This window comes from Callorhinus ursinus, unplaced genomic scaffold, assembly GCF_003265705.2.
Source record: "Callorhinus ursinus isolate GAN/ISIS: 27379988/994484 unplaced genomic scaffold, GSC_fseal_2.0 scaffold30, whole genome shotgun sequence".
Lineage (NCBI taxonomy): Eukaryota > Metazoa > Chordata > Mammalia > Carnivora > Otariidae > Callorhinus > Callorhinus ursinus.
Window position 1 is genome coordinate 12,948,621 of NW_027397092.1, and position 24,367 is coordinate 12,972,987.

The following is a 24,367-nucleotide window of genomic DNA, read 5'->3' on the forward strand; positions in this document are numbered from 1 at the left end:
ATGTGTTGTTCTGCATCTTGCTTTTTTTTTCATTAAAATTATTTTGTGGATATATCTCTAAGTCAGTATACATTGATTTGCCCTATTATTTTTTGATAAGTCCACAAGTTTGCTGTATCTTAGAATATGTAAATTAGAGAATTTAAGCCTACAAAAAGCTTAGCATCTTTATTATTTCTTCCTCACTTTATCTGTCTATAAGAAATTAAAATAGCCCAAAATATTTTATACTGAAATTAAAGTAGATTTCATTGTCTTATTTAAGGACATCTGATCCAAACAAAACAACTAGAATGAAATATATAACAAGAAATTTATATACTGAACTGTTTAATTCAGAACATTTCAAACCACATTATTTTTTAAAATGTACTACATTTCCACCCACATTACAGTGTGGTATAAAACATCCCTAGAAACCTCTTTTCCTGGAAGATAAATCAGAGAAAGAATATCATGATATAAGCTGAAAAATGGGGCCAAACCTATAAATCCCTTAATACCATTCATAAAATCTTTGACTCCATATTTAGTAGATTCAGTAATTTTTCAAAGGAAAAAGCACATCGACTTTATGGGGCTTATTTTGTAATTGCCTAAAAAGTATTTTCCTAGAAGGAAAAATAAAACCTTTATTTTTGAAGTATCCTAGACTACGCAGCCATACAGCATTAATTTCTTTTAGGTAGATCAAGTTAATTATTAAAATGAAAAGGAAAAATTTTACAAATATCCTGTAGAAATAACCAATTTGAACCTAGAAACATACACAAGTGCTCTCTAAAAAAAAGCAAGCCTCAGACCTTCAAACTACACAAGACTTTCTACATTGTCAAAGTGCTAGCATAAGCAACCAACGTCTGAATAGTTTTCCACTGTCTTGATTATATAGATGTTTTGCTGTTCACTCCTTCAGTTCAAGCACAAACTATTTCTTATTAAGTGTATAAATCTTGGGTTTATTTGGGTAATTCTTCCTTGAAGCATGTTCATTTGCCTCTTTCACATGTTTTTCTACCTCTCTTTCTCAGTTGTTACATGTAGACCTTTTTCCTTTATTACTCATCTTTAAATGGGGCCATTTCCTACTGAAGCAAAAGAAGTTCAGCAACTTTAAATCACATGTAAGGATTTTATAGAATAAAGCTAAATCTTTTTTTTTCTCAAATTTTTATTTAAATTCCAATTTGTTAACATACAGTGTAATTAGCTTCAGGTTTAGAATTCAGATCTTTTGAAACTTAAACCTTATACAATCCCTTCAGTGTATGTCTACTAACTAAGGCTATAAATAATGTGAGAAGGTAATGGTAATTCTAAACTCATTTATTCTCCAACTTCTTTAAATAAACTTGCCCTAAACGATTAAACTGATTATGTAAGTTAGCATATTATTTTTAGTTCACATTAAAATGTGGAAAAATACGTGCAGTGGTACAGGCATATAAAGGTGGTTCATTTAATTTATATCTGTGGGACCTATTCCTATTACCATACATTTAATAGCACTTTTTTTTAACTTTGCCCATCACCAAATTAGATCCATTTTTAAAATTTCTCATTCCTATACTCCGTAGATAATCACACATTACTTGTACTTCTACAAAAATGAATGTCAGCCATTATAAACAGCAACTGAAGGACAGGTCTCTCTCTACCTGGAATCTGAGAAGTATGGGCTTTTTGGCAACCATTCAACATGGTTTCATTCAGCCAGAATACCTATTCATGTGTTCACAAAATTCAAATGCTAAATAAGTGATCAACTCAACAAGCATTAGTAAGTTACTACCTGTAGGACTCTGCACTTGGAATGAAAAGAACAGAGCATGCTTCTCTGTCCCAATCTTCCTCACCTCATAGGAGATAAATTCACTGTCTCCCTCTTACTTGCCTGACTTCATTCCATCAGTAACAAGTGCTCCCCCCCTAAATATGCCTCAAGTCTCCCCTCTGCCCCATTCTGGTCTCAACCTCCAACATATATCACCTGTACTACTATAGCAACCTTCTAAATGGTTTCTTTGCTTTCACTCTGGTCCCCCTATTACTGACATTCTACAGAGCAACTAAAATAACTTCATTTAAAAATATGTCAAATCAAGCAGAGGTCATTACCTCAGAAGTCTGCAAACACTGCCACACTGTTTTTGGGTCTTTAGGATTTGCTCTAGAGAAGTCTCAGACTCAAGGGTGCTTCCTTTAAAAAAAATACTTGCTTATTCTGTTTTATTTTGCCGATGGGATTCCATTTAACTCCTATTTTTTTTTTTTTTGGTCAAATGTTTTATTGAGTGTAGACATCTGGAGTACTGTAAAACATGCATTATCTGTAGATTCAAAAAGGAGCAAGACACATTGTCCTCACCGTCAAATGTGTCAGGCTTGGCATACATGATGGAGATTAATGAAGTATCATGAGAGTAATACGGTTCCTGAAAAGTGTCTACAATTTTTAACTCCTATTTTTATTGAAGTTTTGTGCCTTCCAATCTGCAGCCTGATGCTTTTATCCATTTTAGAAAATTCTTCTATTTTATCTCTAAGGCTCTTCTTGAGTCCCTTTCCACAGCTTCCTTTAGTCTGTTTCACTGTGTATCAGATTCTTTATAATCAATGCCTAATTACTCTTCTCTGACATTATGGTTTGTGATTTCCTCCATTTTAACTTTTGTCACTGATATTTTTGTCAGTTTCATTTATGCTTGTATGTATGTATGTATGATTTGCTTTCTATCAGGTAAAGTTTCAAATCCTTCTTCAGTTTCTTTTTTGAGTACTACCAACCCACTTTTTATCTCTGGTTGTCTTTACTGAATTCTTATAACTCTCCTTTGAGCACGTTTTAAGAGAAGAAACAAACTGCTTTTCCTTTCCTGAAGCTAAGAAGGGTATAAATCTTGTGTTTACTTGGGTAATTCTTCCTTGAAGCATGTTCATTTGCCTCTTTCAAATGTTTTTCTATCTCTTTTTTTCAGTTGTTACATGTAGACCTTTTTTCCTTTATTACTCATCTTTAAATGGGGCCATTTCCTACTGAAGCAAAAGTGGAGAGAGTCCAAGAAGAAACAAGTTGGTTTGAAAGAAATTTCTATATGAAATACTTGCTGGTACCTGCTCACCAAATTCTCTCCCATTTTTTCTTTTTTTTGCCTTTGTATTAATTTTCAACTTTCAGGTGGGGGTATGACCCTCTACTCTGCCTTTTCAGAAACACACTCTCTGAGATGTTTGTTCACCAGTGGTTTCAACTTCCTCTGAGGATCTGTAGTAGACCTCTCTCACTCAGGGGCCTCTCCAAGAGGAGATCCACAGCCTATGAAGAGCCTTTCAGAATGCTGAGACTCAGAGTAAATAGTCAGATTTTCCCTGTCCCAGCCTTCCCAACACTTTCAAGTGTTCACCACTGCTTTCAACTGAGGGGGAGCAGAATTTTATTTTAGAAAATCCTGTTTTCTATTATTTATTGTTAGTTTTTCTTCATTTAGAAGAAGGGGCATATTCTATCTTTAAACAAGAGTTGTGATGAGCACTGGGTGCTGTATGAAAGTATTGAATCACACCTGAAACTAATATTACACTGTATATTAACTGGAATTTAAATAAAAACTTAAAAAAAAGAAATGTATGGGAATGGGCTTGTTCTTAACTCAATGAAACTACACTGTATAATTCATCTTTCAAGTACTATCTTCTGTCATTAAGATCCAAGCATCTGCAAACATATGTGTAGAAGCATATGGGAATAGCTGTAATGTGTATCTCACTGAAACCACATTGCATATAAACTGTTGTTCAAATCACGTCTTCTTTCATTAAGATGTATGTTTGTAAAGTGTAGAAGTATATAGGAATAGCCCTGTGCTTACCTCATTGAAGTTTCACCATGTATAATGTGTCTTTCAATTAACATCTTCTTTCATTAAGACATAATACACAACACACATATGTATCACCCACACATTATTTTTAAAAAATGAGGGTTTCTACAATTAATTATGTTTTAAGTAAATTTTCTGGATTGTATGGGAATGGCTTGTTTTCACACAGTACAAACGGAAGTTAAACTTTATAATGATCTGGTTAACTAGAAAAATGTAGACAGCCCAGATAAATAGGTTTTTAATAATTTATACTCATCAAATGAACCAAATCTCCTTTCCTTTTGCGGCTGTATAGAAGGCCCGGAAATAACTTTCTACTGAGGGCATCTTCCTTCCACTCTATGACTGAGGGATGAGCCATGCCTGTGTGGGTTCAGGGAAGGTACAGGTTCTCTACACTTCTCATGCACAACCTGAGTAAATGAATTAGATATTTCTGAACACTGTAATCATTTGAAAAAAACACGTAGCACCATTGGTTTGGCAGGGACTGATTTAGGGTCTGTACCGTTGTTTCTTTATTCAAGTCCTTGTCCTGCGTCCTAGCCAGGTCCTGACTCTGTCGTGTAGGTCTGATTTCTTGTGCCTCTCAATTTGCATGGAATAGAACAGAGGCTCAACGTCAGTCCGTTACTATTGTCCGGGACAAAGCAAAAGACACAATTTAATGAGCAAATTTCTTCTGCCATCTTTTCAGTTTGGGAAATGGTTGGAATAGTTTGAAAGACTAATTCTTAAAAATCAAGTAACAAATTAGTAACGACAAATTTTAATCTATTTTTAAAAAAATTTTAGATGACCCTATTGATTTGAAAATCTAAAAGACTTAAAGTCAAGTACTAATATTAAATAAAATATCCTTTCAATTGGGATAGGTTCATGAAGACTGTACAGATTGAAAGACAGTAAGAAACTTTAGGAAAATAATACAACAGGTGCATATGGCGGTTTGTGACATATTTAAAGTTTGTATATATTCTTCAAAAAGGGCTTATTGCCACTTTTTAAACCTTTAATTCACTCATTTTATGACAGCTTAAATTTTAAGGCCTGTATTATATAACTCTGGATATTGAAGAAAATAGAAGAAAGTGCAAAACTAAATGTGAGTTAGTCTTGGGCAGAAGGGGTAGAACAGAAATGGCTCTCAACGCGCAAGAAGCCATGAATCATTATGACCAAGCAGCCAGCACTTTAAGAATGTGCACCTCCCGGACAATGTTCACTTCAGTCCAGAAAGACATCATGGCAACAGCTAAATATAAAAGATGCACTCTTCTCTTCACAGTGTAATTTGAGTATCATCTTAATTTTCATTTAAGTATCAACTTAAGTATCATCATAAAAACAGATTCATGACCTAATGGTTCTCACAATCTAGCTGGAGGAAAGTAAAAGCAATAAAGACAATAAATAATCAAGCATATCAGAAAGTGATAAGTGCTTTAGAATAAACAAAAAGTACTATCCTAGTAAATCTACTCAGTATTAATCTAGTAGATCTACATAGTATTTTCTTTTTAATAGGAGTTGATATAAATTTTATGGAAATCTACATAGGAACAGTTATTCTGTTTAATACAAGATCATATTTCATGTCCTCTGAAGCCACAAATAAGGTAATTCACTAATTGCATCAACTACAGAATAACATTATGTTTAGAACTTCAGAAATGTCCTTTCTTGGCTAATATAAACCACATTTTAGAACCAATATAAAGCTATTTGCAATCATCTTCTATGCATCTGAAATTTATTTTTAACTCAACAAAATTTTTCAGTTATACAATGAAAAAGATCACTATTATTGTAAAAAGTATGACACATACATATCATGTTTTATCATCTTATTTTTTTCATGCCATGTATCTTCTAAATCAATTTGGCACAGTATTTGGGAAATAGTCTAGGAATTTAAAGGGAAAATGAAATCACATTAAGATGCAGTCTTAAAATAGCCTGAACTGTGGATGAGCATTTAATTGAGAGACTTCTGACTATGCCATGATTTTGAAATAAAGCAGAACTTTTTAAACTTGCTTTTCCAGATATTTTAACCATGTGGCAAGTTTCATTTTGTTCCTGTCACTGTATTTATCCATTATACTTTTAGGCAAATGGAACTGAAAACTTATCTTCACTGCATAAACAAAATCAAATAAATAAGCCTTCAGACATTACTAAATCCTGAAGGGCATTAGGAAATTTGAGATCAGATCCTACATTTCGTAAGTGTGTTCAGAAAAACTAGGCCTCTCTGACAAAATATAAAGGTAAAGAGAAAAAAGCTTAAATGCAAATGCAGACGATGAGGATTCAGTAATTGGGGATGTTTTGGTTGAAGTTAAGAGTTTTTCTGAACTGGACTATTTTTACGAAATAGTGGTTTTTGGAAGTATGTTAATCCCATTTATTAATTCAAAAGATAGTTACTGAGTATCTACCACATGTTAGGCACTCTTCCAGATGCCTCAGAGACATTAATGAATAAAAGAGATTTATGACCTAATGGATCTTACACTTTCACTGGAGGGGAAAGTAAAAGCAATAAAGACAATAAATGAGCAAGTATATCAGAAAGGGATATGTGCTATAGAATAAACAGAAGGTATTACCTTAGTAAATCCAGTCAGTATTAGTCTAGATCTACATAGTATTTTCTCTTTAATAGGAATCTATATAAATTATATAAATTTTACTGTATTCTATTTTTAATCTAGAAAGCTACAAAGTATGGTGAATACTATATAATATATGGTATATCTTCTATAAAAAATTACTTTATCAGAAACTATAAAATCAGACTGGTAGTTGTATCAAAGATAGAGGATTTTATTACCCATAGAAAACAGCAGATCATTATTATTATTTTTAAAGATTTTTTTATTTACTTGAGAGAGAGAGAGAGCGCATAAGAACGGAGTGAGGGGCAAAGGGAGAAGCAGACTCCTCACCAAGCAGGGAGCCCAATGTGGGGCTCAAACCCAGGACTCTGGGATCATGACCTGAGCTGAAGGCAGACGCTTAACTGAGTCACCCAGGCGCCCTGAAAACAGCAGACTAAAAATGACATTTACATCGTTTCCATATTAGGTCTGACCTGTGACAGATAATAAGCCAAGAGACAAAACACAAAACCATACTAAGTCCACAGCTGACATGTAGGTTCATCCCTTGGGCATCCCTATAGTTCTTATTGGAAGAGTTTGGATAGAGCCCAGTTTTTAACATTAACTTTTATAAAACTACAAAACTAACAAAAATCTGTAGAGGCCACTGTCAGAGATATGTTTACTAAATTATGCCAAGCACCTAAATGATTATTCTGCAGTGAACTGAAGCTACATGCAGGCTTCCCAAACTATAACTCTCTTTTGGGTTTTAGGACACTGGACTGGCTTTCTGCAATAAGCCATTTACAGGGGTTGGGTAGATGACATCTGTGCCTGTGATACTGGTCACTAATATCAATTTGAAAGACCTCAGGAATCTAACTTCGTATATGATTTCATGATAACAAATAAACCCAACTCTTCATGTCTCAAATATGAATAATATCATTTCTCTGAATAATACAAAAGTCATTTTCCATTTTCCTGTGATCCTACTGCCATAAGCGAACTCATTATAGAGCTATTTCCAAACTCTAAAAATGGGTTTAATATACATGATATGTATATTGTGATATGATATCAGAGAAGTAGCCAAAAAAGAATTGTGGTGGCTGAAAATTAATTAAAATAATTATCCAGTAAAAATGTAACCATTTTTTTTTTTTTTTTTTTACTACTTGGGTTGGTATCTACTACTGCAGCATCCTCAGGGATCACCAGTCTAGCCCTGATACATAAAATATACACCAGGATGTGGTTGGGAAGATTGCTTGGAGACCAGACTGTAACCAACTGGATATAAACTCTCCAGTAACTGCATTCAAGGACAGAGTTTACACTTGGCCTCTACAGACACTATTAATAAAAATGGCGGGCAGTGTTAACCTAAGCCTAGATTCCCATATCTTGAATGAGAATACAAGAAAGAGAAAAACATTTTCCTGGGTATTTTCATGTGTATAGTTTGAGGGGTTGTGGTAAGGAGAGTGTAGTGCCTCCCAGATGAAGATCTGGGAGTGGTTTATCCTCTGATTATATGAGGTAATTTAATCAATTTTTTAAAAAATTTTCCCCGATTTTTCATAGTATCTCCTCTCATCGCCATTTTTGTCAAGACCTGAAAAATGATTATTCATTAGGTGGCTAATAACCAGGTCATCTCTAGTCAGGCTTGCTAATGAGGACCCTCTTGGAAATGGCAGGAGTTTGGACGGTAGGAGGTATTGGGGGCAGATCCTCCGAGCGCAGGGAAGGAGACCCACACGTGGTGAGTTTGTGCACGCAGGCAGATGGCAAACTCACCTTGGCAAGCTCCAGTGCGGATGTTGGGGATAAAGCCCCGTCGGCAGGGCTGAGGCTGGGCAGGACACATCTCACATGGGTGGCCCCAGGCCCGTCCAATGGTGGCACAGCACAGAGTCTTAGTGCAGACAATGCCTGTCAGCTGCCCTTGGCACATTTGGTTGTTGACCTGAGTGAAACAAGGGCCTGTCCTGTAATCTGGAATGTGAAAGAAGACGGAAAGACAGGTTTTATGACCATACACCAATCTTACACCAGTAGCTCCAAACACATAAAACAGAGGCGATTTCTTCTGACTCAAGTGTCTAAAGACAAAAGGCTGGCAAGTTTCATTTCAAAAATTCCTAATTTTTCAATCATGAGGACTGTTTTAGGAGACTTCAAATGTATTTTACACCAGACACTGTAAACGGGTGGCTCAAGGGCTGTGTCTGGGACACAGATGTGTTTTCTTGGCCTGAATAATGTTCTGAAAGAATTTAAATTAGTAGCCAACATTTTTAAATTGGGAAATTTCACATGAAATTTCTATTTCTGGCTTTTCTTGAAAAGTTGGAAGATCTGGCCATGCTAGGCCTGCCATTCTACATGGCAGTGGGGGAGAGAAGTGTGTCCTTCTCTCTGACACCAAGCCGGCAGTCTCCTCACTGTCATCCCTCACCTGCATACTGTCGGCAGCTGCTTGCAGGACTCTCTCTTTAGCTAGCAAAGATTTTCTTTCCCAACTGGTAGACACGAGATCGGAATCAGAAGAGAACCAATAATGACATACCCTTCCATATCACAAATATATCTGAGCAGCCTAGTATGTCTGTAAACACTAAGTTCTAACAATTTGATTTTTGTTTTCTGTCAGTCTGTTTAGTTCCTTGTGTAGTTCATCCAGGAAGACTGCAGCAATAAGGCCCCCTGTCATGGATTCTTTCTAGGTAAGTTACTATTATTTAATCTCTAGACTCTAGAAGACTGTACCATTTTCCAGCTCAGGAAAGCATCAGCAAATGCTAAGTAGGCAGACTTCTGTGGATATTAAGGATGATCTGTTGGGACTGTTGCATCTCAAACTGTGGTCCATGGACCAGCGATATATGCATCACCTGGGAGGTGGTTAGACATGCAGACTCAGGCCCCACCCAAGACTCACTGAACTAGAACTACATTTCAACAAAATATTCAGGAGATTCATACACACCTTCAAGATTAAGAAGGGCTGATCTAGACTCCAGGCAACTTAAAGGCTAGGCATTCTGACTCTAGCCCTCTTTCTCCTATAATTTACTTCAGTGAACCTCTTAGATGATCAGTATTTAACTCTTTTAAGCAGAACTGAGTCATTAACAAAACAGTTTTTAATTTGAGTGTTGTTGTTGCTGTTTTGAGAGACACTGGAAATCAGAGAAAGGTCAGTTTCATGAAGACTGACTAATGAAACAACTCACATTTGTTTTAAAATTACAACAGAAATATGCGAAAAGTGTCCCCCCCACCCCTTTTCACAGAGACTGTATGAATACAGTTCATTAACTCTTGGGACTGTAAGATGATAGTCAGGATTTCCTGATAAGCCCTCATGCAAATGACATAATTCCATTTGAAGGGGAAAACCAGAACAAGTTTATTTCAGATTTCCAAGAACAAAACAATCTCACACTCAAAGAAAGCAGAGTCAATAATGTTGTTAAGAGTTTTATGAAATATGTACTGGGAAACAGCAAACTTGGATAGGATTTAACATTCAAAATGCTAAGCTAGAAGAACTCTGATATAATCTAAATGCTATCATGTAACAAAAACACAACTTAAAACCACATAAAACTTTTATTTTTTTAAAAAACAAAGAATAAGTCTTTCTCATATAGAGCAAAAGAATATTTTTAAAGTTTGACACACAGGAAAAAAACCTAAAATAGGTAACGTTTTTTGCAAGCTGGTTGAACACTCTTGTTACTCTGCAGCTGAACTTCAACAAAAATAGCTCATTTTAATCCCTTACATAAGAACAACAGATGTGCTGGCTGCAAATCACGTTTTTGAAAAAGACAATCTTTGCAGTATATGTGTAGATATATCAACCTTATAAACAAGCATGCTTCCCACACCACAGACTGCCAGGTTGTAAATTTTTTAAACCTATCTATTGTCCTTCACAGAACCATTATTTCGCCATCTTAAACAAATATTAGACTCACAAATTAAATCAAGTTCTGAACAAGTGGGAAAAGTATTTTTCACAAAAAAATATAAACCATTTGTCTTTCTATAATTCTTGCGTACATAGCTATGTTCACATTCTGCACACTTTCAGGATTCCCAGAGAGAAGCCTCCATACCCTCCCTCATAATCCTGTCCTTAAGTAAACCAAATTGTCAGGAAATTTGTTCCTTCGGCTAACTACACCACCTTCTTAAAATTATGTCCTCTCAGTCTGCTCTCTTTGGGGAAGGAGGATAGCTGTTTGTCCTCTGAAGTGACCTTTCAGGTTGAAGGCTCTAAGTTAGCCAACCCCAGACTTCTCTTCCTGGGAAAAGAGTTTACCTGTCCTTATTTCTTTTGCCTACACAGTATCTGCTTCCTTACAAACTGTGCTGAATCTCTTTTCTTTTCTCATTATACTTGGCTTTCTGGTAGGCAACTGATTAGTTTAAAATGTAAAATTATGGCATTACCTACTTATTCAAGAATTACTATCTTGCAAAATACGAGCAAATCAGTGAAAGGGGATGTAAATATCTTGATCAGATTAAAGCATCCTGTCCCAAACTTGGCTAGCATTTTAATTATGGTCAAAGAGCCCTAAAAGGATTTCATGTCACTGACCATGCATTCTTGTCATCAGGATTTCAGCGTGGGTAAAATATTATCGTATGCCACACTACCCATTTGTAGTCAAGGACATCCTCAGAGCTTATTCGCAAAATATAAAACTGCTTATCACTTGGGTATGCTGGAGCCAGTAGGTTGGAAGCAGGTATTTTCCTCATTACTATATGACCAAAAAATGTTAAAAGTTAACCTGTGCAACACAAATACTTTTATTGTGATTTTCTAATATGGAAGTACAATATAGCATCTTTTTTAAAATTAGTTTCAGAGGTAGTGTTTAGTGATTCATCAGTTGCATGTAACACCTAGTGTTCATTCCATCACGTGCCCTCCTTCATGCCCATCCCCCACCCACCTCCCCTCCAGCAACCCTCAGTTTGTTTCCTAGAGCTAAGTCTCTTATGGTTTGCCTCCCTCTCTGATTTAGTCTTATTTTATTTTTTCCTCCCTTTCCCTATGATCCTCCGTTGTTGTTTCATAAATTCCACATATGAGTGAAATCATATGGTAATTGTCTTTCCCTGACTGACTTATTTCACTTAGCATAATTCCCTCCAGTTCCATCCATGTCCTTGCAAATGCTAAGTCAGAATGGCTAATATTAACAAGTCAAGAAATAACAGATGTTGGCGAGGATATGGAGAAAGGGGAACCCTCTTACACTGCTGGTGGGAATGCAAGCTGGTGCAGCCCCTCTGGAAAATAGTAAGGAGATTCCTCAAAAAGTAAAAAATAGAGCTTATGACCCAGCAACTGCAGTATGGGAACTTACCTAAAGGATACAAACATAGTGATGCAATATAACATCTTAACTTGTTTTGTACAGTTCCACTTTTATTCCCGGAGTTAAGCAGCTGGTGCAATGAGAAAACTCATCAAGAACCGGCGGCTTGCTTTTTTTTTTTTCCAAACAACTTCATTATGGTGTCATGAATATAACATATATTCACCTGTCTTAAATGTACATGTAAATTTATTGAATTGTGCAGCCATCACCACAATCTAATTTTAGAATATTTGCATCACCCCCAAAGATTCCTTGTGCCAATTTCCAGCCTCAGTCAACCACTACTCTTTCTGTCACTAACAGTTTGGCTTTTCTGGACAATGTACACAAATGGAATCATATAAGATGTGGTCTTTTCTGCCTGGCTTCTTTGACTTAGCATGATGTTCTTGAGGAACATCCATGCTGTAGTATGGGTGAGTATTTCAATCCCTTTTACTGCTGACTAGCATTCCACTGTATGGATACACCACATCTGCTAACCAATTACTGGCCATCTGCTGGGTTGTATGGTGAGTTTATGTCTAACTTCTTCAGAAACTGCCAAATGGTTTTTCCAAAGGAGCTCCACCATTTTATATTCTTATCAGTAATGAATGAGGGTTCCAATTCCTCTGCATCCTTGCTAATATTTTCTTTTTTTATTATAGCCCATGTTACCATTCTATTTTAAATAAATACAATTGAATATATTTGGAAATTTTGATATAATTTCACAAGTCCTCTTAATAAACAGTGCTAGATAACCAAACTGAGCATTATTGTTGTACAAACAAACCGGTAACCTCGGAGGAGGTTTTCAGAAGGTAATAACAGAAACAGGTCTGGTGGAGGATGTGGAACTGAAGGAGAGGAATTTTTTGTTGTCATTTATTATTTTTTTTGCTTATTTTTTATATGTTTTGCTTTGTTTTATGGAAGACAGACACATTTCTAAAAGCCAATGGGAATGATCCAGTTGAAAGGGAGGGCTTGTAAGTACCAAAAATAGTAATAATTTCTAGTATAAGATCCCTGAGGGAGTCAGCCTGAGAGTAAAACCAGAATGTGTGAAGGAGTTATCCTTAGAAAGGAGAAGAAAAGCACTCTGTTGTAGCCTGAGAAAGAAGAGTATTTATAGAATAGATGGACAGTGAGCAGTGTCCTCTCCCACACCTTCTATTTTCTTTGTGAAACAGGAGGTGGGGGTCAGCTGCGGAGTTAGATATTTGGGGCTGAAATGGCACTGCAGATCCCAGGCGAGGGAGCTGACATGAGAACCCAGGGGACTCCCAGGTGACATTCAGGGCTCTGTACGGCAGATGACCAGGATGGACTGGTAGTGGGACCAATCCGCCTGCCGGAGGACTTTTCCCAGCATCCCTAGGCAGCTGAGAGGCTCACTCAGAGGTTGGGTTCACTAGGGTTAGGGTTTTATCTGTCAGATGTGAAAAAAAATCAGAATGGCAAGGGAGTTCAGAGGATTATTACAGAGTTTTAAGTTACAGACTATGGAATCTATGCTGGAGGAACAGGAAATGAGAAAAAGGAGGACTGATGAATTAAGAAGTGGGAGAGAGCAGTAAGATCAGTGGACTAGGTGTCTCCAGGGGGCTTCACATGAGAAGGGAAGAGAGCCACAGGGACAGCAATACATCAGCCGCCTGTGTGGCTGCAGTATTCTTCATTTAACTGCCAGCAGAATGGAGCAGACAACACACTGCATAATTAGGGAAGATGTCCACACATGCTGTAATGTAAATGTCATCCTCTGGAGTTGTGCAGTGGATGACCCTCTTAGAGACCATGGACTAGGGCTAGTCCAACCGTGCCATAAGATGTCCAGCATCCACTGAATTCCATCCATTCCCACGTTAGTATACCAAGGCAAGTCTTTGTCTTGCCTGGGACTTGCCTGGTCCTAGAAAGTACAGGCAAATAGGTGGAATTTCCCACCAAGGTGCACAGCATTTGAAGTAGGCAAGAAGGCATTTTCATTCTCAGGAACCAAAGAAATGCAACAGGCACTCCAGTGATCATGCTGTGTGGGAGCTGCAGGTATAAGTGAGTGTCACAAAGAAGTGTAGACTATACATAGCCGGTCTAACGATCCCGGCTATGGGGCCGTCTCCTTGCAGTAATGGAGGTTTTTTTTGTTTTTAAAGATTTTATTTATTTATTTGATTAGAGATAGAGAGAGCGTACAAGCAGAGGGAGCAGCAGAAGGGGAGGGAGGGGCAGGCCCCCAGCTGAGCAGGGAGCCCCATTCGGTACTCGATCCCTGGACCCTGGGAGCATGACCCAAGCTGAAGGCAGACGCCTAACCAAGTTTTTGGTTTTTGACAGAGCAATTATAAATAACTTTCAGCGCATCCTATCACGGTTTTGAGAACGTAGCTGGTGTGCCAGCTACAATCTTTGATCACAGATATAACTGGAGCATGCAGAGAAGCCAACCCCAAAACTTATATGGGATGGTACAAGAGTTTCCTTAGTTTTAATACAATCTGCCCTGAATGTCTGCAGATCCAGACTGACCAAATATTCAGAGTTCAATAAACTCAAATGACTGAACAGTAATTGTCTTCCTTGATGGAAAAGCATCTGTCAACCTCAGAAAATCTTAGAATTAAGTACAGAAATGTTTAAGGGAATCAGAGCCATTACATTAATATTGTTGCTTTAAGGAATCTGTGCAAAAATTATGTACCTGTAACATTTAACAGCTTTTGCCCCATTCTATCAGGCTGCCTTATAACCACAATTTAAAATAAATAGTTAAGTGACCTATTCAGAATGATTTTTTTAATTTAAATTCTAGTAGCCAACATATAGTATAGAATGATGGTTTTTTCAACTTAAAATGTGACTATGCTTATATACAGAACTGGACCATTTAAGTGAACTTATACACTTAAAAGTTTATTTATATATTTAGTTTTTAATTTGCTTCAGAAGAGTTATTTGAGTACTTGCAAAGGTTTTTAAGTCACGCAAGTGAAGTACTTAAAAATTACATGCATTTAATATAAAAAAGCAGTTTAAAAGATATGGAGGTGTTAGGAACCGAATATTATTTAAAGGTCTCTTAAAGTGACTACTAAAATCTACTCAATAGATTAGAGACATCTATAAATTGCATTTAAAAGTTCAAGGAATATGCCCTAAGGAACTGAAAGCAGGGATTAGAAGAAATATCTATACATCCAGGTTCATGCAGCATTATTCAAATAGCCAAGAGGTGGATGCAACCCAAGTGTCCACTGACAGATGAATGAACAAACAAAACACATACAACAGAATATTATTCAGACCTAAACGCTAGGAAATTTGACACATTCTACAGCACAGATGAACCCCGAGGACATTATTCTGAGAGAAATTAGCCATAAAATATTTTATGATTTCACATACATGAGGTATCTAGAGCAATCAAATTTATCAGAACAGAAAGCAGAATGGTGTTTGTCAAGGGGTATAGGGAGTTTTTGTTTAATAGGTATGGAGTTTCAGTTCTGCAAGATGAAAAGGATTCAATGAATGGACAGTGGTGATGGTTCCACGACAATGTAAAGATACTAATACCATGGAACTGTACTCTGAAAAATGGTTTACAATGGTCAATTCCATGTTATCTGTATTTCCCTGCAATTAAAAATATATCTTTAAAAAGCTCAAGGAATAATCAAGGTTTTGAAAGCTATATTTAAGTAAAGCAAACCAGAATTTTTAAGACCAAAATAAACTTTGAGTCTTTTTCATATACACAGTCACCACTGAGGGCACCGAGACATATCCCTTGCAACAGTGACCACTTGCCTTCTGATGGAAATTTATGTTGTCACAATTGATTAGAGTGCGCACAATTCTGCAAGGGTGTTCTTGAGCACACTGACTGACTACATACTTGGACTCTCTGTAGGGTAAATTCCTAGCACTAGAAATGCTGGGCCAAGCGTCCAGTCTGAAAAATATTCAAACATTCTCAGAACTGCTCTCTGAAGAGAGGCTGATCCTTACACCTTCTCCATCTGAGTAGAGGCAACTGGTTTAAGTTTTATTCATTTAAAGGGAGAAATGTGGTATCTCACTGCGGCTGAATTATGAACTCATTGTCCCTGTTTTTTGGCACTGAATGGAAGAAAATTAACTCTGTGGCAGGCACTTCATATTATAAAACCCATTCTATAAATTATCTCTTTTTATTCTGAAGTGCTAAGGAAGTATTTTTGCCACTTTTACAAAGGAAAAATTAAAAGTCAGAGATAAAGTTTCACATGGAGAATGAAAGAGCTAGAAAAAAGTGAAATGGAGACTGAACTTGAAGACCCGCCTCCCTCCCAAGCCCTGCACCATTCATGCAGTGTTCATTAAACCCAAGACACAGATCATCACACCCTCAGCTTCTGGTAGCTTTGCCTTCTCATAACAGACCAAAGCCCTTCACCATTTTAATGAATACTGTCAAAATCCCCCAAGTGCCTCCTGCCACCCCCAGGTATGATCTCCCAACTCCCCAAAATTCTTCAAGCCTAATATTGCTTTGCTTTGGTTTCTCCCAAAGATGAATCTCCTAGCCACGTTCAATTCGGGAGAGATTCTGTGTACATTGAGAGAAACATTAAAAACTTTTGCTTCTGCAGGTAAATAAGTGATTATTTTAACTACCACAGCAGTACTGCATTGATTCTCTAACGTAGTATCATTATTTAAGATCTCAGTGAAAACATGGACTCAGTAAAGAAGGACTTCTTTCACCGTTCTCCAGTCTTTCAAAGCACAAGACTACCACCAACATCAAAGAGCTCTGGAAGAATGAAGAGGCAGGAAAGATAATTAGGTGCTGGCCAATGATGCAAACAAAATTGCTATCTTTGATGTCATGTTTCATAAGGATGAAGGCCATCAAAATTGTGGTCCTCAAATTCATGCCTATGAACTGAAAGCACCCTCTCCCAAGAGCACAACCAATTAACTTACTTCACACGTAACAACAAAAAAGCTGAAGATTAAAAACTAAAAAGATTATTTAAGCAGAAGGATACTTACTGTCACTTTTGAAGAAGAAACTTAAAGAGACAAAAATATTTTGTCATGAGTAATAAGGGGGCCAAAGACATAAATGATTAACACAAAAGATGGATCATATGCAAGTCAAATCCACAAAGTACCAAATTTTAAGATGTCTGAGAAAAACATATAGTACGTTCATTAGGTATGAATAATTTCAGGAGAAAGTGGTATGTGCTCACAAAACATTTATCCATTATCAATAAAGTCAGATACAAAATCAATGGAAACCAATGCTGGGACAGATCTGATTTATCTCCTGATTCAAACACAAGGAAGACACCAGACTCAATTACAGTGACAGGGAATAAAATGTTAGGCACAACTTGCTGACAGACTTTATTCAGTAATATGGATTCAATGTACTATTTTCTTATTAAAATTTGTGCTTACATCAATTCCTCCTGAGCAATTTAAGCAGCCATGCTCACGTTACTAAGTCAATCAAGTCTAATAAATCACACTCATCCCAGGAAATAAGATGCACTACCTGCTTTATGATTCTGTCCTGACAACTTCTAGTGTAACATCTAACTAGAAAGGCTGGGGTTTCTCCTGAGGAAAGAGTGAGTACCATGTGATTCATTAATGGGGTTTTAATTATTTGGGAGTTTTAGGGAAATGCTAAAGAGCAAGGAAGACAACTGATCATATGGCCTTCTAAGGGGACATGGGTAGCATTTGTCAATAGGTCCATCTGACTTACAAACGGGGAGGCCTTGCCTCTGTGACTTGCTGCATGAAGAAGAGCAGGTGGTCAACAGATCTTGATGGCACTGGTGGTCCCACATGGGTGGTGTTCTATACTCATGAAGTGGGTCATTCCTGGCTCTCTGGTTGGAGGCAAATACATAAGCACCAGGAGAAGCTCAAGAGCAAAGGGATACAACTGCCACATTTCAGCAGGTCACAGTACTACTATACCAGCTCAGTAAAATAAAAATGAACATATCTTACACAACCAGCAAGTTTGTAATCGCTAAGAATCCCATGAAGGCTGACTGGTATGGGTACTGGGGGAACTTGTTTCATGGATATATCAACACAAATAAAAGGACTAAAGTCTTTCTTTGGTTCAGGAAAGTAAACCCTTTCAATATTCAGACTCAGAAGAAGAAGAAAAACAAATATTCATTGCTTCAAGCTAAATTAGTTGTTCAGAAGATCAGATGGAAGAAGTAGCTTACAACACAGCAAAATTTCTAAAAAATTAGTATCATAAATAAAAGATTAGACCTCAAGGACAGAGACTAGAAACCAGAATGTGAATACTACGAGTTCCAACACACACACACACACACACACACACACACACACAAACCCAAATAGAGAATAAAGAAACCATAGGAAAAAATTCCCTAAGCTTCAATAAAAAGTAGTTTTCACCTCTGGGTTAAAATGGCTCATGGTGTCACAGATAGGAATAATGAAAAAAAAATGACATACTCCAAAGAAGAGCCTCATGAAATCTCTGAATCTCTCAACCTTAGATTAAAAGGAAAAACTACCTCTCCATTTCCAGAGAGGAAAAAACAGGCTACCCACAAAGAAGATGAAATAGTCTGGCATTAGTTTTATTCTGTGTGGGATGGAGAGTTAAAATACAGTGAAACAACATCTACAGGTTATTAATTTGTAATTTTTGAGAAAGGATTCTTCAAATAAAAGTCTTATGATAAGACAGAACTTAATAACAGCCTGAAATAATGGCAAGAACTGGAGGAGTGTAGGGGCTATTTGTTATAATGAGGACTTGGAAATGGATTATTCCTAAGATCTTCGCTCGAGACTGGGAGATGTAAACATGTAAAATGTTTCAGGGTAAGAGGAACAGGTATTCTTTAATTTTGTTACTGTACAAAAGTTTTAAGAGAGCAATAGAGGCTTCAATATAATGGTGAAAGATAGGAAGATGAAAAACACAGCATTTCTTAAATCAATTAAAGGAAGAAGGTAATGGAAATAGAGGCATAAAAACAATTGATTAGCACTAAAAATAACAGATTTAAAGAGAAAAACCACAAAGTGTAACGACATATACATAAAGTGATGTAAGTAAACCACATATATTAAAATCACAATAAATATAAGTATGCTTAGTTTCTAATCAAATAACTTGTAGATCTGATTAAAATAACAAAATTTGGTTCTATTCTGTCTACAAGAAAACCATCAAAATGAAATGAGAAAGTGGAAAATAGAAGGAACAACGAAAATCAGGAAAATCATAAATGAAATAAAGTAGAAGTATTAATAATCGATATCAGAGTGGAATTCAAGAACAAAAGGCATTAACTGAGTCAAAAAAGAGTATTAGTAAGGTTAAAAATAACAATCCATTAAGAGGATGGACTTATATACTAAAAACTTTAAGTGAAATACCAAGAGCTAAAACTTCTAGAAATACGAGAGCTTAAAGGTGTAAAGGAGATCCTTCCAAATTTGACAGAGGAGGTATACATAAATAAGAGGAGCACAATCAAAAAGTTTGCCTTAATAGATGGATTTGTAATTTTGTACCACATAGACACAGAATGTAATATTCTTCTTTAGTTTTAATAGAACGTTAATTAAAGTGATCAAATATTTAATCCACATTGTTTCAGTGACATTCAATAGATTCCTGGAGTCTCTACAGAATATTTTCTCTTCCACAGTGTGAAACTCTGAAACATGCCACAGTTCCTTGCATAGATGGATTTTAGGTAATGTGGTTGTTTACATTCACTAGAAAAGAACAGCATGTGTTCTTTTATTAAAGGGATCACAACCAACTTTTTAAACTGTAGAATCTGCGACATGAAATTCAGTATCTTAGAGAGAGAAATTGTAGCAGTTAAAAAATTTCACACCAATGTGGTTTGTTGTAATGTATAGCTGTGCTGTCCAAAACAGTAGCCACTAGCCACATGTGGCTTTCTAAATTTAAAGTTTAAATTTAAATTAAATAAAATCAACATTCAGTTCCTAATCACACTAGCCACATGGCAAGTGCCTGAGAGCCACATGTGGTTAGTGGCTACTGTACTGGCAGCAAGAGAACATTTCCACCATCCCAGAAAGTTCTACTGATGCACACTTGAGTGGCAGTCTCCCAACACCAAGGGGAAATGGGGAATGAGAAAGTGCCTGGTATCGAGACGGGAGTTCTTTATAAGAGGTTTGCACCATACATTATCCCATCATTTAAGGTTACTTGTATAATAATTTCATTGGGTTGGCATTAATGGCTTTCCTTTACAGATGATGACAGTAGGCATAGACAGGTTAAATAAAATTGCACAAAGTCACACAGACGGTGCGTAACAAAGCCAGAATTTAAATGACAAACATATCTGACACCAAAACCCATGACCTTAACCACCATACTCTGCTACCTCCCAGTAGAGTTGATAATAGTGTATGTATGGGAGCAGCTTCTGTGTTTGATCATTGGTTCTTGCTCTGCATTAAATGCCCTTTTCTGCATACATTTATTTTTTCCTTTGTTTTAAGATCATACCCCTTTTATTCAGCTAATAAATGAAGCTCAGCTTATTAAATGCTTCACTGACACTTCGATATGCGTCCAAAGCAAGCCACCATGTTTCAGATGGCTGCACATTTACCTGGATTTCCACTTTCTCCTATTTTAGTGTGCGAATACTTCTCACCTATGGGAATTCTGTTTCAGCAGACACTCCATGGCATCACAGCCCAATCTACTCCAAATCACAGCAGTGTAGCTTCTGTTCTCTAAGTAGGGGGACTCCAAACAAGTATCACTTAACACTGTGAGACACTGCAATGCTGGGGTGGGGTGTAGACAATGCTAAGTGTCCACGAAGCCAGAGACAGTTATCTATAGAATGTGAAACCTTTACTGTTCAGTAAACTTCCAAATAATCTGCAGTGTTAAATCAGTGCTGGGCTTTACTACTCACTCCCCAAAAGGTATCTGGGTCATACTAGATGATGCATATAAATGCATTCTGAGCACCGTAAAGTATTAATTAAGTTTATTTGTTTCCAATAACAACTTCTAGATGTGGAACCTTTTGCGACAACTTGATCTGATCATATAATTAAAAGAGGAGGAAATAAAGTCCAGAATGTTTCTGCAACTGGCCCCAACTCAAAAATCCATCTGATGTAACAGCTTAGGCCTCCTGACTTACTCTCTTGCACTACTCTACACAAAATGATAATTAGAAGCTTACAACTGATGGCATCTGGGTGTCAAGGACTTTTCATGACGTAATCGCTGAGCTGAGATCCAGAAGTCTGGTCTAACTCAGTATTTTCCCAAAATAAGGTCAGTGAGACACCAGTTCTAAGGAATAGTTAAAGTATTATGGCAAAGAGGGATTCTGTGGTCAATATATTAGAGTTGAACAAAGACAGAATGTGTGTGTGTGTGTGTGTGTGCAAGTGTGTGTGTGTGAAACTATAGGACTTTCAGGAGCCCTTAATGTACTTATGTGCATTATAAACTGCTAAGAGGAGACTATAGCAGGCAGTATTCAAAATTTATTTGCTCATAAAATATTTTTATTCAATAGCATTCCTCAAAACTAGTGTGGGATGAAACACACTTTGGCAAACACTTATCTAACTTTAACAGCAGATGAGTCCCTTGTCGTATCCTCAAACATGGCTGCCTGAAACAGATTTAATAAAATGATATCTTTTGTGTAATTGGCTTTCTTCCAAGTGACATCACTACCACCATAAATATCACAAAGAACTTTAGAAATTTGTGACATGATGGTAGCACTCAAACTTTCTTAGCAGTTGCCAAACTATTGCCTGGATGACTAATAGCATTCAGAATACTCAAATGATCAAATTTCAGGAGTTCTACTGTTATTCTTCTGTACATCAAAGATCACATCTATTCTACTAGGACCTAAAATCTGATGACCCATAACTGGTAACAGAAAGCAAAGCACATGGTCCCATATTCCTATGTAGGATTTTGCCAGTAATGCAAAACAGAGGAAACACTGACATGCATATAGAGAAAGAGACAGAGAGAGTATAATTCTATTACTACTATAAATACATTACAAAATTTTGCTTTTCTGATAATCAAAAAAACATCATGACATAGGTACTATCATTATGCCCATTTAGATCAGGAAACCAAGGTAATTTGCCCAAAGTCACAAAGATAGTAAGTGACCAAACCAGGAAATAAAAAGATGTGATAAGATCCACACAATTTGCTTTCTCAAATTTCTTTTTAATGCTACTGACAACACTGAGGTATATGTTCATTCCATCACAGTGGAGATTTTCAAGTAGTTTATCTTCTATCCAGAAACCTCCAGAGGTAAACTATCCTATTTTGTGGCTCTAGCATTCTATATGTATAAAAGCACTTAGCATAGTGACTAGAGCACAGGATTGCAGGCAGAGAGTTCTAGATTCACAGCCAGAACCCAGCTTCACAAACTACTTGCCTAGAGTCTTGAATAAGTTCCTCTAACTCAGCTTCCTTATTTGTAACAATGAGTATAATAAGAGAACTTAACTTATAGCTTATGATGTGGATGTGAGCATGTCACAAGATGAAAACTTCAAGGGTTTAGCACAGTGCCTGGCTTTCACTAAACGCTCAGCACCAGGTAGCTGTTCTGATTGTGGTTGTTGTGGATATTAGTAAGCATTAGAGAGCACTTTCTAGTTTACAACACACTTTCCTAAGCTTGATTTCATCATGGCCATTACAGTGCCACAGCAAGGTGAAAGATGAGGAAAGCAGAAAAACCTGCTGAAACCTCACTGTGGCTTTGTTCCTCACAATTATATATGGATACAATTTTCTTGGATGTGAAAGCTGGAAGAAACCACTTAAATGGATACCAGGATCCTTCCAAGAAATAATATACTTCCTTACAAAGTTATTTTCTCTATTATTCAAGCTCCCTCTTTCCCAAAGATCTGTTTGGAATCAAAGCCAGGTTTCACAGCCTGAAAATTAATACTGTGCAGCCAGAAATAAATTATTTTGCAAAGAGAAATACCAGACCCACATCATTTTTACTCAGTGAAAAAAAAAAATCTCCCTTTCTACCTTGCCAGAAAGTACAATGGACAAATATAAAAGCACAACGCTCATCCATTTATATGGTCTGTAAAATAGAGCACCCCTTTTGATTCATGACTCTTAGCCTCTATTCCAGCCGTACTGCTCTGGCAACAAAAGCACTATCATTAATTTGTGATTAGCTGTGGCATTATCTGGTTTTCAGATTATCTATTTGTACCCGCAGCCTCTATCTCCTTGCCAGGAGACAGTGCCTCGTGCCACTGAGAGCAGGCCCTTGGTGGGGAGGAACAATGGCACAGAATACAAGACTGTCAGTGTCTGAGCTGAGGGGAGAGGCTCTGACTGCCTAATGATGAACATCAAAGGAAACCCCAGTTAAATGTCCACATGTTTCCAAACTTTGCTAACATTCCAGATATAGAAAAACATCCTGATGCTTAAGTAAATTTCAAAATTTCCAACCAGATGTTTGTTAAGGTTGAGTATGTGTCTCTGATTGCCTTCAAAATTTAAAATGTTATTTTCCTTATTATTTTATATTATCTATTTATATCTTCTGTCCCTTATTAGCAAAGGAAATCAAACTTGACATTTTCTCCTGGAAAAAAAAATCTTGAGTTTCTAGAGGAATTTACTAAAACATTTCATATTGTCTTTTTTGGTATATAAGGCTTGTGCCTATTCTATTTCTACCCAGTAAACAAAATTATTCCAGTTCCTGGGTAAATAAAGAATGCCCATCTTAATTTATAGACAGGAAAAAAGAAATCCCACAGTGTTTCCTTAATTAGTCTTATATTTTGAGGGTCAACTCAACTGACCAAAACAGAACCAAAAGGTTCTAGTTTAATTACTCACAAGTTTGAGCAGGTGAGATCCACAGGGCTGCTGTCGTTGTGTTCAATATTGTTTGCTTCTACACCTGGACTCCCAAAAGAACGGATTTATAGAGTCCATGAAAATCATGGTCAAGATATATTTTGAGCCATGCAGACAAAATGTTAATATATTTGGCCTGCCCTGCATCCAAACCCTATTTCCCATTTAGGAGAAATCTGCATCGTGTGAGTTTCAGGGGGGAGGAACTGATGTGGACACACATTTAGAATTTTTTGTCAGCAGCAAAAAGACAGCAAGGGACAGCAAAAGACTAACTAGGAACTTACAAGCCAAGACCTTGGCTGAATTTTGTGCTGGCAGCTTCCGCTGGCTCTTACCTATTCTCCAAACTTGCTTCTCTATACAACCTATCGGTTCTACATCTACCCGATGCCCTTCAATTACATCTTTTTTGTTACTATTTTTAATTCAGTGAGTCAGATTTGGTTGGTTTGTGTGTGTGTTTCTGCAACCAAGACCCCAGTTGATAACAGG

At 36.8% G+C, this 24,367-nt stretch overlaps 1 protein-coding gene across 1 annotated transcript in view; it reads right to left on the bottom strand.

The window, feature by feature from the left end:
- The window catches only part of FBN2 (fibrillin 2), a 255,478-nt gene that overhangs the window by 179,431 nt on the left and 51,680 nt on the right, over positions 1–24,367 (bottom strand). Inside the window, exon 6 of the mRNA XM_025860885.2 lies at positions 8,300–8,497. Within this exon, the coding sequence (XP_025716670.1) occupies positions 8,300–8,497 (198 nt within the window). The remainder of the gene's footprint in view (positions 1–8,299; positions 8,498–24,367) is intronic.